The 17,919-nt window shown below is 35.3% G+C and overlaps 1 protein-coding gene across 1 annotated transcript; it reads left to right on the top strand.

Annotated features, from left to right (window-relative positions):
* Positions 1 to 1,187: 1,187 nt before the first annotated feature.
* Positions 1,188 to 15,633, top strand: LOC104080162 (septin-7; the record flags this gene model as incomplete). Its single annotated transcript, XM_009582459.1, has 7 exons — positions 1,188 to 1,284; positions 3,479 to 3,530; positions 4,450 to 4,575; positions 8,985 to 9,005; positions 11,752 to 11,887; positions 13,919 to 14,058; positions 14,606 to 15,633. Coding segments are annotated over 7 exons (612 nt in total), but the record flags the coding sequence as incomplete, so codon positions are not given.
* Positions 15,634 to 17,919: the final 2,286 nt, after the last annotated feature.

Below are 17,919 nucleotides of genomic sequence, written 5' to 3' on the forward strand. Positions count from 1 at the left end.
GGGGAGGGAGGGTAGAGAGTGAAAAGCTTTTTGTCATTAATGAAGAGTCCGCCAAAATGTTTAGAAGATAAAAATGAGGTGTAAAGCTGTTCTAAGAATCACTGTTCCTCAGCAGAGGAATGAATGACACTCTTGAACAGATGACTTAAGTCCTTTAATGGCTAGAATTCAGAATGAGAGCACTAGATCACATGTTCATTTAATAAACTCTTAAAAGATAAGTTTTTTAAAATTCCATCTCTGTTTGACTTTTATCCACCTACCACATTTTGTTTGATTCTGAGCTTTGAAGGAGGCAAGGGTTGTCTTTTCGGACAGAGGTGTGCAGTGGCACACAGTATGTGCATTACAGTTAATAGCTGTCTGACTAATTGATATACTGAAACCTTAATGGAGACAAACGACTACAGAAAATCAAAAGGACTGTCAGGCTGTTGAAAGGCTTTTTCTTTGTTTACTTGTGTGTTTTTGGTTTGTTCTTTTATGTTGGCGTCCATCTTGTATATGTTTCTTGAGCCTTGCTTCTGTTTGTTCAGTAGCTTTAACAGCCTGTAGGAGCTTTTAAATTTTCTTGCTATTGTGAGAATCACCTAGGATAGATAAACACAAATAGAACAAATGGAAAATACTCTGGGACTAAGCCTAAAGGAGAAGAGCAGAATAAAAGCAAGAACAAAAGTCCAAAATACTTAGCTTTGTACACTGTTCCTTTCAGCTACTTGAAGCTGCTCTTGGCTCCTTCGTTGCTTGTTAACACTGGAGGGATTTTTGGTTCAGCTGAAAACAAGAACTTGAAGTAGTTCTTTGCCAAACCTTTGAAAACTGGGTACAAGGTCCAGTCAAAGTAACAGTCCTTGTAGCCAGTGGGAATATGAATTGATAAATAATTACTGTGCAATTGAGTAAATAGGAAATGGTTTGCCTTTTGCTTAGCTTACTAAGTAACAGTAATGTCTGTTTCTTAACTAGATTTACAGAATACAACAGTGTAAGGAATGTCAAAGGGGGGTGAGTGTATATATATGTTATTAAACTAGACAGAGATCAGTAAACATAACTATTCTTGCACTTCTGCATTGCAGTGTTATAGCACCAAGCTAGCTTACATCAAGTTTATATATTGGCATGCTTTCACTATCTTTTGGCAGTAGAAACTTTGATTTTTAAAGTCACACTTTATCTTGTAGGACCGTTTACCTCTTGCTGTGGTAGGTAGTAATACGATCATTGAAGTCAATGGCAAGAGAGTTAGAGGAAGGCAGTACCCATGGGGTGTTGCAGAAGGTAAGGTTTTCTCATGATTTTTAGCTGTTTAAAACTTACTAGATATTAGTCTGTATTTGAAATGTTTGAAATGCTTAATTTGAATGTGCTTTGGTCTGGAAATTTATTGAATATACCATTTTGTTATTCTGACAGTCTTGGAACAAGGTAAAGGTTCAGCAACATAAAACTGCAAGCAGATTCCTGTTGAAGCCTCACTGAGGAATTGTAAAACCTTAGTTACTTACTGCAGTTAATGATGAGGCTTAGATTACAACTGTTTGCTAGCATTCTTATTTTAATTTTCTTTGTATAAAAACTATGTATTTCTTAAGTTCTTTCTAGAGTATTCACATTATAAATGTTAATTTGATCAGCTTGACTAAATTCAATCAACATAAATTCAATTCAATTAAAGTTTCTGGAATAATTTGGTTTTTTCCCAAAATATGAGTCTTAATTGCTGGGGTGTGGTAATAGGAAGGTACCTGGTAATGAATTGAATACTTTTCATAGTTCTTTTTTTCTTTTTTATTTTTTTATTCATTTAAAACTTACTTTCTACTGTTATAGAGACTTGAAGATAACTACATGTTCTTCCGGCAACCCTTGCTTGTGCTTTAATGCTGTTCACTTATTTAAAATGGCACATGGCGTGGCTTGCACCATGCTGTATAGTGAAACAATCACTATTAAACTGTTTTTCCATGATCATTGAACTTTTTCCTTGTAGTGTGCATGTATTGAATAAAGAGAAGATTTCCCCCCCCCCCTCACTATTTCTGCCTTCTGAGGGCAATGGACTATAAATGTGATGCAGTGTAAAATAGACAAAAAAACCCCCAACCAACAAGCAGTGTATGGACCAATACTTTAAAGAGAAATGCTGTAGCACTTTGAAGTGTGTGTCTGGCAGGAAATGAGGTTTGGCAGAAAGTAAAAACCAGCTGCACCAGAGAGGATCAAGCTTTATTTAAGGCTCTTGCATTAGTATTCAGAGATGCACAAAATGGTGCTGCTTTTCTTTATTTTAAAACAAACTTCATAAATGTTTCACACTCATGTGATTGTACAACTTTTGGAAGGGAAGAACTAGCTTAACTAAAAGGAACCTCTTTAAGTGGCTTTGAGTCTGTCAGCTAAGGACAGAATACTCGAAGATTATGCTTTTTTGGGAGTATGTCTTCATGTACTATCTGAGCAGAACTTACTAGTTTGTGTAAAACCATGGAATAAAATAATCCAGGAGTGCAGATACAAGGTGAACACATGAAGAGGCTACGTGCTGTAGGATTTTTCTGTAGGATTTTTCTGTAGGATTTTTCTGTAGGATTTTTCTGTAGGATTTTTCTGTAGGATTTTTCTGTAGGATTCACCAAACTTATTTGGGTTATTTTAATTCCTTCATCCTGTTTTTCTTCCTCCTTCCCATGAAAATGTCCATCTCTACTTCAGGGGCACGTTAGAACCTACCTTGTGCCTTTCTTTTTTCTGCACTGTGTGTTACCTTCTCTGTCTGCACGCCGGAGAGTTCTGGGGTGTGCATTTTCCTCCAGTGTCATTTCATTACCTATCAGGGAAATGCCACTCACAGCATCAGCCTCTACTACAGTAATGGGATGATAGGCACGGTGGAATAAGTGGCATCTAATGACAGCTGCCAATGCTCTCTTTTGGTCCGTAGGCGGGTGCATCAAATTAAATACACAACCTTCCTTTGCTTAGTTAATAAAGAACTAAATCCACATTAAAATTAAAATGAAGACTTTTGCAACTCATTTAGTGGCGCAGGGAGAAATAGATTGCGTTAAGTCTGTCTTCTAAAGGTTTTGGATATAGCTGGATCTAGACTGAGGTCTTTAGTTAGTGTCTGATCCTTAATTATAGAACTGTGCTGGCAGGGCCTCCAAATAATCGTCAAGTTAGTTAACCTGGCAAAACTGTGTTTCTGTTGCGGTAGCTTAATCTTCTGTACTGGCTCAGAGAACAGTTTGCCAGTGCATAGGGAGCACAGGAACTTTGCTGATAAGATATATTGATATAGCTATATTGTTAATGCTCTCCTACTGTTAACACACATACTGTTTGAGTAAGGAAAGGCTGGAAGTAATCTGTTGGAATGAACGTAGGAGATAGGTGACATCTAAAAGCCTTACCTCTGTGTAAGGCACATATTTTGGTTGGCATCTCAACAAAAATTTACCTCTTTCTGTAGTTGAAAACGGTGAACACTGTGACTTCACAATTCTGAGGAACATGTTGATAAGGTAAGTAACTTATAGGTAACATTAAGTTTTCTAGTATGTCTGAGAGATTGGAAAGTCATGTATTGGAGAAAAAAGGATTTGAGCTAGTGAGTTCATATTAATATTTTTAGTTGTAAACAGTATCTTACAGTTTATGATATCTTGTTTAACCACATATTTAGCAAGCGGTGGTGGTGATGATTTTTTTAAATAGTTCTCTCTACTTTCTGATTACTTGTTCTTAAAAATTGTGATAAACCAAAGGAACCCGAGTTGTCTGTTAGTGCTGATGTGTACTTAGTTGTAGGCATTTTTTTTTTTTAAATTTTCAGTGCTGCAGTTGTCTAAAGCAAGACTGCCTGTGCTGCGTTGTATTAGGCGCTGAGTCCTATACTCACAGCAGTTCAGTAAGTGACATCTGCTGTAACGACTGTTGGTTTGATTATTAAGCTTTGCTTTTCTCCAAGCTGACAATGGAAAATTATTAAAGGAAGCTAGTGTTTGTATCTTAGTCTTGAACTTTACTTTTAGCTTTTGCAGACTTAAAAGATAGAAACTAGGAAGTTTGGGCTTGTTTGTTGTTTCTTGCCTGACATGCTTTGGCACACCTACTGCAGTAGTAATACACAGTTTTATATCTGTTCTCCCAATACTTGCAAGTTTATCCACAGAACTCAAATTTTCCAAAGATTGGTCCTGTAAGTTAATGTTTGGAATATCGCAAACGTGAGGTAGTTCAGTGCAAAATAATCTGATATTTCTGTGACTTTGCTGTCTTGACAGCTCTAATTAAATGGCAGAATGACAACATTGTGGGGGATGGGACATTAATGGCAGGGATATAATTTAATTAAGTCAGTTTGCAAAATGAACATGGGCTGATTTTTCAGATAGTATTTTGTATTTGTGCAGTAAGCTGATAAATTACACTTATTGACAGAACTCATATGCAGGACCTGAAGGATGTCACTAACAACGTACATTATGAGAACTACAGAAGCAGAAAACTGGCAGCTGTTACATACAATGGTGTTGACAACAATAAAAATAAAGGGCAGCTAACAAAGTAAGTTCTTGTTAAGGTTGTATTGCACTTTAATCTTTTTGCTCTGTTTTTTGTTTGGTTGGTTGGTTTTGTGTATGTGTGGTGGGATTTTTGGTTTTGGGTTTTTTTGGGGGGTGGTGGTTTTGTTTGTATTTGTCCTCCAATCAGTTGCCTCTTCAATGTGTTCTAGACTGAACACTGTATACTTCTGGTTTGCTTATGATCTGTTTTTTTTTTTAATTTCACTAAAGTTTACGCTAGTTTATCTGAACATGTTAAATAACTGGGTTTTAGTTAGATTCAGTTCTGAAGAGAATCGTTATATTTACTATTTCAGTTTATAAGTTTTATTTCACTGGTACTTATTGCAAAGTTGTGCGTTAGTGTTTCTATTTGAGTATATACTACTTTTGGAATTATTGGCTTTTTTGTCATGAATGCTCAATACTCAGTGTCAGGGACGCTTTTGAGAAGAAGAGGTTAATGTTTGTTTAGAGGTTTTCAAAATCCAGATGCACTACTGTCATCTTTGAAATGCTGCCCTGGCTACTTCTAGGGTTGCTTATCATGGCAGGGAAATTATTGCACCATCTTTATCTTTTGTGAGAGGAGAGTTGCAATGCAGGGTTTTTGGGTTTTGTTGTTGCTGGTTTTTTTAACCCTAGTATGTCATTTTAATTACTTCTGACAGCAAGTTGTTTGCCAACCTGATGAAATTCTTGGAAGATTTAAAAGTAGGCTCTATTGTATTTTTCATTTTATAATGCTATTTGAGAACAGCTATGCTCTTAAACTTAAGTGTTTCTCCTGCTCTACATGTGTCAACTGTATAAACAATTAGTGATTAAATAATTAGTAATTAGTGATACTCTTATTATTTTTTTTATTTGTACTATATTTAAATACAAATTTCTCAACCAAAATATAGGGTAGTACTCTGTTCGGTTAATGATATGCAAAATTGTAGTTGTTCTTCCTGAAAAAGATCCCTGAAATTAGATGGAAATATCTGCTATTCCCATCCGTATGACAGCTATGAAGCCATTTTTCACTAAAGGAGTGTCTATTCTACACTATCTTAATGCTTTGAAAGTGCCTGTCAGGGAATGATTTAGTTTCATCTAGTGTGACCCTACATAAGGCTTCCCTCCTCAGCATTAACAAAAAATATAATAGGGTATGTTAGTTGTATCAACTCTTCAAAAGTGTACTTAAATTTACGTAAAGTTTGTAGTGGGGTCAAGTCTTAAAAAGAATAGTCTTCAAATATGTGTATCCATAAGACAGTGGTTACTTCTTCTCACTGTCATGTTTCTTGCCATCACATTATCCCCAACTCGCATCTCAAGGCTTCTGAAGGCATATAGCAAGTATGTTATTCTCAAGCTACACTTGTCCTTATAACAGAGTGTGTTGGTAGTAGGGAGAGGAGGAGTTTTAAGAAGTAAAATTACTAAATGAGGTAGTCACTGTGGAAAAATTGGGGTGGGAGGCATGTAAGGTAGTTTGAACAAAACGGTGCAGGTGGGCACATTGGAGAAGAAAATGTGCTTGAGTGCAAGAACTTGAGTCAACTTTCTCTTTGCTGAGGTGATACTGTATTAACAGTAGTGCAGAATAGACTTCTAACTTGCTATTACTATACTTTTTTACTGTACTATTATTTGCGATTACTGTACTGAGAAGTCAAATTTTTAATTGCAATTTTGGATATCAGAGCAAATTGTTTTGATTTTTTTGTTTGGTGGGGGGTGGTGGTGGGGGTGTTTCATACTATTTTTTATCCCTTTCCAAATCTTTGTATGTTTTTCTTAGATTCAGAAAAATCTTAGTTTTACTGATAACACTTTCACAACTCTGTTTTCTGCCTGCTTAGATTTGTGCTAGTCTACACCTACAGACTTAGTCTGTTACCTAATTCAAGTAAGGATCGGTTATTCTGCGCTCTTCTTAAAAAGAATAACGCAATGATTTTTTTAAAATCTATTTTTTTTTTATTCCCAGATTGCAAACGTAACGATGCATTTTTGTATAAATGCATCTATGAGAAGGTTTCAAAACTGTTTTCATGTCGTTCATTCTTAGCATTGCTAAGATTTCCTTTTAAGGAAAGAGGGTCTGGAATTACTCTGCTTTCTGAAGCTTGCTTACTTTCACATCTCCTGCCATCTCAGGTCACTGTGCTGTCCCACCTGAATATTTCTGAGTAAACGTGCCTTTTGGAACAATTTTCTCCATAAGAAATCTGTCGCTCAGAACACTGCGGTACTGCAGCTCCTAAGTGAATAAATACAGCTGGTGCTCTTAGCGATCAGGTTTTCTTTTTTTCAAGAGAAGAAAAAAATTACCGGTTTGTTTGATTCAGCCATCTGAAAGATGGCAAAATCTATTGCAAACTTGTGAGAAATAGTTTGAACCTTTCCTTAGAGTTTGTTTCTCCAAACATAGGGTGACTTAATAAGTAAATAAATAAAATTCTTGAATGCATATACTGGTTTTGAAGTAGCTGATGGTATTCTTGTCTCGTTACCTTATCCGTATGTTGAGTTGCAGCATTTTTTTTAAGGTTTAACATGCTTTTTTGGCTTCAATGTGTTTTTGTAGTTTTGAATCTAGCATAGTTGAAGCAGCATAGAAGGAATTTTCCTAATAACCATGTGTCTTCCTGGAAATTAATTGAAAGAGGGAAGAGCAGATATTAACAGTTTATCTGTGCATCCCCTTAGGAATTTTGTGCTTTCCTTTTTGAAAGAAGTGTCTGTATCTCAAAATGGAGCAATATTTGACTTGTCCTCTGGAAATCTGATTCTTTCATGGGAGACAGATCCTATGTCTCTAGATGAGAATGGAGATGTGCTCTGATGCTATCTGGTGGTATTACAAGCATACTGTTAAACACAGATACAACCTCTGACTCTGGAAACTCCTAAGCTGCTGTTCTTTTGTAAGCCGGGAGGGTATACATAAGAGGAGATGTACATGCAGTGGTTCTTGCACTTTTCCAAAAGTATCTCCTACTGGTAGCTGTTGGAGACTGGATTGACCTTTTGTACTTTTAAAACAGCTCTATTTTTGTGATCTTAGCAGATTTTTGTTTTTCATGCAACTGTTAACATATTTCTTTGAACAAAAATGCAAACGTGAAAACAAATAGAAATATATGCTACAAGTTTTAATACTGTGCAGATGAATTGAAGCAGTTTCTTCTGTCCAGTTGATAATTTTCTCTCTGATTTGTCTCCTTTGATTTGGTGAAACTCTTAACTGACTATTCTACAGGTAACTCGTTGACCTAAGAGCAATCCAAAGCATGTATTTTCCATGATTATGTAGTTTTCTTGTATTTTAGGTTTAGTGTCCGATTTCTTCAAATTTTCAACATCATCCCAATCATTAAAAAAAATAAAATGTCAAGGGTAATCTTCAGATATATGGATAATTTGTCTCTTCAAACTATGTGGTAATTGTAATTTCACACGTGTACTATATGACGTGAGAAAATTGGCATTTGCTCTGAAATTTAAAATTTTTAACTTGAGAAATCTTTTCAGTTTGCTGTATGAAGCTGATATCTTCAGTGAGTTTAAAAGTAAAACCTTATTTTATTGAAAGTCGTATTGTACACGGTAAAGATGAGCCTTATCCATCTGCTCATCTGTTCAATAACCGGTCACACAGGGTAACAAAATACACAATGCATAGGTCCTTCTAACTGCTTAGCTTAGACTACTTCTAACTCCTTTTGCCTATATTCTTAGCGAGTTCTGTGAAATGGTTCTGATGTTATTAAGCCCATGTTACTATATGGTGAGACTTAGTATCAGACTCTTGTTTTCAGGCTGGTTTTTTCCCTCTTATAGTATTAGTGAAGTGCTAACACAAGGCATGCTCGGGTTAAGCATCATGCTCTGGGGAGGTGACACTGCAGCCAAGCCTTCTTCAGAGCTGAGCTCAGCCGCCGGTGAGACCTCTGCTGGCCATTGAAGTCAAGTGCTCTTTTTGTAGCACAAGAACTTTCATGGGTTTTTAATACAGTGTCCTTTACCAGGTGACAATTTTTAAATGAACAGATAAGCCTTGATACGGCATTGGTTTCCGAAAACTTGTTTAGACCAAGTGGTTGTTCATGTCACTAAAATAAATCACTTTAAAAGCATGCATATTCTAGGGAAACTATTCCTGAAAGTATCTGCACATCAAACCTGCATTAATTTACATGGTGTAGTGATTTACTAACTGAATTTGAAATAAATATAACAAGCTTTAACTAACAGTCTTTCCTTTTACTGTGAAAAATTTGCTTTTGGGGGAGCACATAATTAGCTTTAGGAATCTATTAATAATGAATTTACTTTTTTAATTATTGCTTTTTGGTTTTGTGGTTTTATTTAAGCATGCTAAGCTAAGCCTCTGTATTTTTTGTTTTTTAGATTTGACACAGTTGAAGGCATGTAAGTGGTCATTTAAATTTTTCCAAAAAGCTTAAAGACAAAAATTTTATAAAGACAAAAAGGGTTTCACTGTTTAATGTTTCAAATTTAAAACAGTTTCCTGTTATCCCGCTCTTGGCATTGTTTTTTTTCCCTAGCAGGTTTTTTTTTTTGTTCTAAAGCTGTCCTAATGTAAACTTTAGAAATTTATAAATACTTTCAGTGATAAATATCTCTGTAAAAACCCATCCTCTTTAGAAACGTTTTGGCTAAGCCTGAAGACAAATTTGGTCAAATTTCAACAATAAGTAGAAGTGCCTAAATTATGAAATTCCCCCAGTTTCTATCCGTAGCTCCCTCATCTTTGTATAAATGCTTATAAAGAATAAGTGGAATTTTCATCCTTATCTGTAAATTTACAACTCTTCATTGGATTGGGGAATTAGTTACTTTAATCTGTTCTGACCATGGTTTTATCTTATTACTGGCTCGCAGAGGTTCCACTTTTCACGTATCTAAATAATTTTTAATTTTTGCAGATTAATGTAAAGGGCTGTTTTAACATACATCCTGTTAAATCAGTTAAATGTTTTATATCTTTGTTTAGCGGTTTGGGTTTTTTTCCCTTCAGCTCTTTTTTTGTTCAAGTCCCTTGTACAGTTTTATCCTGAAATACAGGATGATGTGCTTTTACCCACATCACATGCTTAAGACCTAACAAAACCAGTTGTAACCTATGTTGTAAAGCTCTCAGCTGTAAATGCTCGCTTGTTAGTTTATCAAATTTTCTGTGCAGACTGATTTTTTACCACTTTCTCAAATACAGCTCACATGACGTCCCCATTAGCTTATTAGGTTGTCAATAGAAGGGACAGTTCAAGTCCTTTCAAGTCTGTAGAGACTGCAGCAATGATTCCTCGGTATTCAGATTTACTTCCTAGGTTAATTTTTGAAGAGCAGATACATTTGAGAACTTTACACTTCTAAAAGGTAACAAGAAAATAGTCTTGTTTTGACAGCTCGTTAGCTTCCACAAGTACTGCTACTCACCTCTTCTTTCATTTTCTTCTTATTTTTGTGTATTATTGTACTTCACCTGTGTTTAACCATTTTTTTTTCCTGACAAAAGGTCAAGCAGTTGGCCTTTTGAAGGGCTAAAGTAAACATTAGACTGAGGATCAGTTTCAGTTCCATATATTATCCAGCACTTTATTCACCAATCCAAGCTTTGCAGCTGTTAGTTCAGATTCAGTTTAAATTTTTTTTTTTTTTAATGGAAATGCCATTTTCTTCCTCCTCGCCCCCCACCAATTGTCATCTTTAAAATACTGGTATTTGAGGAAAAAGTTCATATGGCCGTGAGTTCATATGACATTGATTACTTTCACTGTTGGTTAGTTGGTGAAAATGGGAAAGCAGGAAGGATAAAATGAGCCATTAATAGTCAAACCAGATCTTAACTATGTTTGATATATAACCTTCATTCCTTTAAGAATGAGTGGCAAATTCTGAATCAAATAGACATTGCTAATTATGTTTCAGTCATCACTGAAAGTTAGTCAATTCTTTCTCCTTTTAGAATGCTTTTTCTGCATGATTTGAATCGGAACAGGGTTTTTCGTGTTTTTGGTTTTTTGTGGTTTTTTGGTTTGGTTTTTTTTTTGGTTTGGTTTTTAAGAAATGAAAACAAAATATTATTTTTGATAGGGCTTAGGCTTGCCACCTCTATTTTACAGTTTGCTGGTCTGAGTGACTTTTGCATACATTACAGTAGATATCCTCTGCTGGTTGATTGTAACAGTTCCAAATATATTCAGTTCTTCATATTTATCAATACGATAGTTAAAACTTTGTCATTTTAAGCCATACATACTCAAAACTGAAACAAGAGGCCAGTGATTTGTTTTGATTGCTCTTTGTTGAACAGCAGAAAAGTCTTACAAGACTGTATATAGCAATCATCACTAGATCAAAATCATCCTGTTTTATTGGATATTTAATGTGAAACTTGCTATTTAAAACCTGTGTCACCATAACATGGATAGCAGGCTTATACAGCATTAAAAATTAAGTAGAATCCAGGAAAGTATTTTTAATTTTTCTATGCACTTTATGGTAACTAATGTACATTATTTTTATACATTAAGTTTATTAATAGCTTTCTAAAGGAAAATCTTCCAACTAACGCTTTCATGAAATACTGATGTTCAGTTGCCCGAACCTTTTTTTTGCAAAGTTGCTATCTCTTCAAAAGTAAGACCACAGCGTTCAACACACCTTGTAATGTTAACTTACTCTTGGGCTCCCTTTGAACAGTGAAGATTTAGAGAGGAAATGGGGCTTTTGTCTGCAACGCTCTTAAAATTTTTATGTCCATTAATTTTTGTATATATTCGAACGGGAAAGAAAAAGACGCCTGAAGATCACTTGGAAAATGCTAATTTTTTTTTTTGTTGTTGTAACTTTGATTTCCTCTCTTCCCATGACCAGGTTCTACTAAAGATAGAAAGTCAAGAGTTTCTGTTAACCTAAATGTAATGTAAATCAATTGTGGGAGAGGAAAAGATACTGTATGAAATGTCTTTTTGAGGAAAGCTTAACTAAACAGTTAATATAATAATGCAGATTGAATTTTAGCTTAGCAGTGCATACAGCGATGTTACTTATCTTAATGCTTCAGCTTTTTTATCTTGTTTTTTACAGATGCCCTAAAGTAACAGGGAAAAAAGTTCTTATTAGCTAACTTCTTCTTCTGGATTTGTGGCAGGAGCCCGTTGGCACAGATGGAGGAGGAAAGGAGGGAGCATGTAGCCAAAATGAAAAAAATGGAAATGGAAATGGAACAGGTGTTTGAGATGAAAGTCAAAGAAAAAGTTCAGAAGCTGAAGGACTCTGAAGCTGAGGTAATCGAAATGTCTTAAACCCCAATATGCTTGAGGCTGAACAAGTGTAGAGATGGCTCTTTTTGCTAAGACTTTGCAACATAGCCTCTGTCTAGGAATTGATTCCATAGTTAGATTTTTATGTTTAAAGACAACTCAGTTATTCTTTCTCAGCTTGTTGTCTTTGCTGAAATGGTATAAGCCCAAACTTAAAACGTAATTTTAATGTTCACATGCATTTTTTTTTTTTATTTTCACAGTCACAGTATGTTAAAATACTCCTTAACTTTCTTACTCACCCTCTTTTTCTCCCTTTTCTTTGGAATATTTTATGCCTGTTTTCTTCCATGTGATTTAAAAAGTTCTTGAGACTTTGATGGTTTACATAAGCTAATGTAGTAATGATAATTTGCTTTGCATATTAAAAAAGCATTTCAGGAATTTGATAAGATGTCTGTAAGAAATCATCTCAATGAGAATTACTAGACTAAGAAAGAGTCAGGGATATGGTGTTGTCAGTGTTTTGGTGTCATTTGAACATATATAAATTTTATGGATATTTAACTCCGATTTCTGTCATCTCCAGGCAAAGTCCTCACAGTGAAACTGTTTTTTGTGGGCTTCAAGCAGCTCTTGAAGTGATCTTTTTAAGAGACTATTATAAAATTACATTTAAGTAGAAAATTAAGTTTTGAGAAGGCAGCTTCTCAGAAGAAGCCTAATAGAGAAGTTCAAAAATGTCAAAGTTCCTAAAGAAAGTTTGGCTCCAAATTTGAGGGAAAGTGAGGAAACTTGGAAGGGTAGTTGAAATGCTTGGCAGCCTCGGCATTGTAAGGAGCCAAGGCATGCTGGATCAGAGGAAAAAAATGTATCAGTCTAGATTTTTTTTTTTTTTTTTTTTTTGAGATGCGGATAGATAAGGATATAAATGCTAAGATACGTCAGTCAGCAATTTGCGGATTTTAAAAGCTAGATGCTTTATCTGGATCACAGTGTTTAATTAGTCACTGGATTTATCCTTCCTCAATTTCTGTCTCAAATCTTTTTGAACCCATTTATGCTTCTAGCCTCCTTGTTATATGAAAAACAAACAAACAAAAATCTTTCTTTTTCATGTACTGCCTTGTGACTTTTTGACTGAGTGCATCCTGTGATATCAGTTTTTAGATGCTCATGCAATTCATTCTTCTTTTTCTTCACCATTCATGACTTCGTAAACCTCTGTTGTATTTCTCTAAATGTAGAAAAGTAAGCAATAGACAGTGCTGAGTATAAGGCATTTAAAAAATCTGTGAAAGGAAATATGTTTTGAAGGGTTTGTGTAAGACAGGGACTTGCAAGAGAGTAAGGAAAGAGGGAGTTTTATTTAACTCTGTTCAAAAACGTGCTACACCACACAAAAGGAATCACTTTTCCTGACAGTGTCTCCATTTTCCTGACAGTGTCTCCATTCTTACATAGAACATATTGGATTGTCAGTCTGTCCCATCAACTTGTAGGAGAGACTTCTTGTATTGTTCTGGCAGTGTAGACAATTCACTCCAATAATACTAATAATAATTCAGTTAGTGAATAAATTAATCCTTAATGTTTTCCCAAATAGATCCTTAATATAGTTAATACTATAGGATGAAATCAATGTTTTGGGGTTTTTTCCCCACGCAAAGTCAAAGATGCTGCTAATTTATGCATTGCTGATACTCAAATGCTCTGCAATTTGCGTCTTAACATTTGCATCAAATACCAAAACGTTCTTGAATTTCCTTTTGTTTGCCACATGTAGCTGCTTAAAACTCCTGTTTATAACTCGAGCAGCGTTTGGGGTGTTTTCTGTTAACTGTAAAATGAGGCTATGGGATTAATACCCTTTTTGTTTCTGTTATTGGCAATACCTATAATCTTAAGAGTTTTTGGTCTAAGAGTTGCTTTCTCTGAAGAGAAAATATAATACTATATTTTCTTGCATTAGTATAGTTGCTGATGTTTGTTACTACAGCTCCAAAAGTCGCTGTGTTTTCTGCGCTTACTGACTGTTCATAACTTCTTCTATAGTTGCAGCGACGCCATGAGCAAATGAAAAAGAATTTGGAGGCACAACACAAAGAATTAGAGGAAAAGCGTCGCCAGTTTGAGGATGAGAAAGCAAACTGGGAAGCTCAACAACGTATTTTGGAACAACAGAATTCTTCCAGGTAAATTGGAGTCTTGTTCTGCAGTTCACAGGAAATGTTCTGTAGCTTTCTGCTGAAAGGCAATTTCTGTGGTAATAATGGTCAGTGGTGGTTGACCACTAAGGAAGCATCATTTAAAAGCCAAGAAAAATCTTGAACTGCTTTTAGTTACTAATGAGCATATAATCAGAAATATTGGGAAGATTATTAGCTTCTAAAGCAGATTTTAATGTGCAAAACCACTGTATCCATACATAACTAGATCTATCTAAAAAATTATGTTTGTATTTGAAATCTAGATTGCATCAGACTTCTGAGGGATGAAGAATTAAAGCTTTGAGATTGAAAGCGTTTAATTCTAGTCCTTGGAAGGGGAAATCTAGTGATAAATGCATTGCTTGACTTCATGTAGTACAAGTACTGTGTACATAATAAGTTTCATACATTGTATTGCAACCAGTAAAGCTTTATAAAATGCATATTTTGCAAGATGTATATTAGTGATTTTAAAAAAAAAAAATCAGAGCATGTATGCATTATTTAACAGACTTTTTTTATATCATTTTAGAACCTTGGAAAAGAATAAGAAGAAAGGGAAGATATTTTAAATGCATCATTTTGACCACCAGTTATGTATTAGTTGCCAATATGCCAGCCTGGACATCAGTGTTTGTTGGATCCGTTTGACCAATTTTGCACCAGTTGTATCCATAGTAATGGATTTAACAGCATGACAAATTTTTGTTAATTTTGATGGAGAATGAGATGCCTTGAATTGTCTAGGGTGTTGTGTACTTGGAAAAATAACAGATCTAAGTACCTTTTTTTTTTTCCTTGTTTTTTTTAAACAGATGTCATTTTAATGCAAAAGAAAACATTTTACTGTTGTACAATCATGTTCTGGTGGTTTGACGGTTTACAGGATATTAAAAAATGCAAGGACTCTAGACGGTTTTTAGTGAGGATAAATTGCCATAATATGATGCAAACAATGCTTCTCTATTATTATAATACAAGAATTCCATTCAGTGCAGCATATACAATAATGTAATTTAGTCTAACACAGTTGACCCTATTTTTGACACTTCCATTGTTTAAAAGTACACATGGAAAAACAAAAGTTGTAGGCTTACAGTGCACCTAAGCTTTTTTTATAACAACCCTTTTATGTTTTGGATTCTTTAAATATATGCTATTCTCATTTAGTAACTTCTTTAGCCAGAAGGATCTCATTACTGCTTCATTTTTTGTAATAACATTTAATTTAGATATTTTTCCATATATTGGCCCTCCTAAATAGAATATAGCTTCTTTCATATGGTAGGAACCAGTGAGTAAAACTTTCCTTTAACTCCCTTTTTACATTTTATGGTAAGTAGCAGGAAAACGCATTTATAGGTCATTTCTAGGCGGAATTGTGGAGTTAACTACCAACCTGTTTCTACCTGTGTGCAGTCTTTCTTTATTTTACTAGAAATGGGAATATGGCCTCAAGAAAAACATCACCATTTCGCATTTAGCTGTATTCATATACTGCATTTCTGTATTTTTGTTTGTATTGTAAAAAGTCACATAATAAACAATGTTGTGATGTAACATGCTACTGTGTCAGAAATTTTGAAGGAGTTAAAAGAGCCAAGTACTTCTTTGGGAAATGTTTGAACTTTCTCTCTTCCATCCAGACTTGATTGACCTGTGTCTTTGATTTGTCCGAGGAATTAGTTTAAGGTCTAGAAAATGCCTTTGCATTGTGGAATTGTTAGAAAATCCAGTTTCAGTGGCTGTGCTCTGAATTGGCAAAACAAGGGTCTGTCTTGCCCAGGAGAGGGCACCAAGTGTCCACACCACTGTGCTGTGTCCCACGAGCTCCGGCTTCGGTAGTCACGCCTTCGCGCCTTCTGCACTGTCTCTTAGGCCTTCTGCAAGCTTTTATGCGTGTCTAGTGAGGTTGCTGTGTAACACATTCGCAGCCTCTTCAGGTACTTCTGTTAAGCTCATTGGCAAGGGTGGGGGTTTTGGTTTTGATTTTAGTTAATTGAGTCAGTTTTAATAAATAGCCAGGAACTTGGTATTTAAAATACAACCTGTAAGTTGTTAAAAAAAAAAATCATGGGGACTTTTAATGTCTGTCTTTGCCTGTGAAACAATGAAGAATGGCTCAGTTTTTGCAGATGTTCCTTGTATTATCCCTGCTATCGCTCTGTTCCTGTTCATTTCTTTTTACATGTGTTATGCTTATCAGAAATATCATTTATTCAGATAGAGCTTCCCAATGAAATGAAGATGTTTTCAGTAGTCTGTATAAAGGCCTCCTTATAACTCATTTCAAATATTCTGCCTGTCTTTTTTTCAGAGAAGACACGGATTATCGGTAAGTGAACATAGCTTTCCCTTTCAAGTAAACAGAATAGCAAAATCTCATCTTTTAATATATCACGGAGAATGTACACCACCTGCGTCTGCCTCCCACTGCCTCAGGTTTCAGTTTAATTCAATAAACTGAATAACGTAAAGAACAGGCAGAAGTTACCATATTGGACAGAAGCTGCAGATTCTGAATTGCTTTTAGGAATCATCAAAATTCAGGATATACTTTCTGTGGATATGCTTGTGCTTTAACATTCCCATTTGCTCTGAAATAAGGATTTCATTTATCAGGAAACTTGTTTTAATCATGCTTGTCTTCTTTCTCCCCACTCCTATTCTCTATCCTCCCACACACACACTTAGGATAATCAGAAACTAGTATATGCTCTTGTGAGATTTTTTTTTTTTTTTTTTTTTTGGTTGAGGGCACATAGATATTCTGTAACATAGCATTTGTATCTGAATGAAAATTTAGAGCATATAGAAATCAAGTGTTCTGAGTTCTCTTCTGAAATGGAGCATTGTCCCGATGGGAAGACTTTTGTCACCTCTTAACTTGTTTCTTAAATGCCTTGGCTTTTTATGGTAAGTTTGGGCTGCACCATAAGAGTATGAGTTTGAAAAAGAATCCTAATTTTTGGCAGATTCTCTGCACTCTCTAGTTGTGTGTGGTTTTTTTAATTTAAAAAAAAAAAAAAAAGAGAATAGGAGGCATAACCCTGTGCAGCTTGCAATATAGTAGCTGTGTAGCCAATAAAAAGTCTATGAGCTAAAGAGGTACTACAATACAGCCCAGGATTTTTTTTCTTCAGCTGAATAAATCATAATCTAAATGTGTTATTTCTGTAAAGTCGGAACTCATTTTACTTGCTAACAAATAGGTACTTAAATTTCCCTGTATGTGTATCACAACTCAGAGTACGTGCAGCAGAGGTTTTGTGGTGTGTATGCTAGTTGGTCAGAAACCTGTTGCATCCAGATGTCTCCGGACAGTACTAGACTCGTCTCTTGTTTCCCTTGCGGTATGCTGTGAAACATTACCTGCTCTACTGAGGCACAAAGTAAGAGGTATTAAAGAGCAGTTCTGTACATCTGCTGCATGTTTCTATAACAGTAGTTGTTAGAATAATACAGTCTAGTCTTCAGGCAGTCATGAGGCTGGAAATTTTGCTACTCTGTTTTGGAATGAAGATCTCAATTCAGCTTAGAGTGTGTTCTGTTAAAGAGGTAGTAAGGAAGAGAAAATAATTCTCGTCCTGTCAAGCATGGCACTGAAAACAGCCCTGTTGAATGTGCAACTGCACTAGCCCATACATTTATATGGGGGTGTGGGTATATTTACTTTTATATAGAGATAGATTGAAAATGCATCTATATTTTTATATATGAAAAAGTGAATAAAGACTGCAAACTTGGGACTTTCTTCTGATGTAAAATACATTCCCATATTGGGTTACTTATCTGGCTGACCACGGTTCAGGTTCAGCATCCTAAGTCTCTGGATGCTAACATTCC

This window comes from Fulmarus glacialis, unplaced genomic scaffold (genome assembly GCF_000690835.1).
Source record: "Fulmarus glacialis isolate BGI_N327 unplaced genomic scaffold, ASM69083v1 scaffold20537, whole genome shotgun sequence".
Classification (NCBI taxonomy): Eukaryota; Metazoa; Chordata; class Aves; order Procellariiformes; family Procellariidae; genus Fulmarus; species Fulmarus glacialis.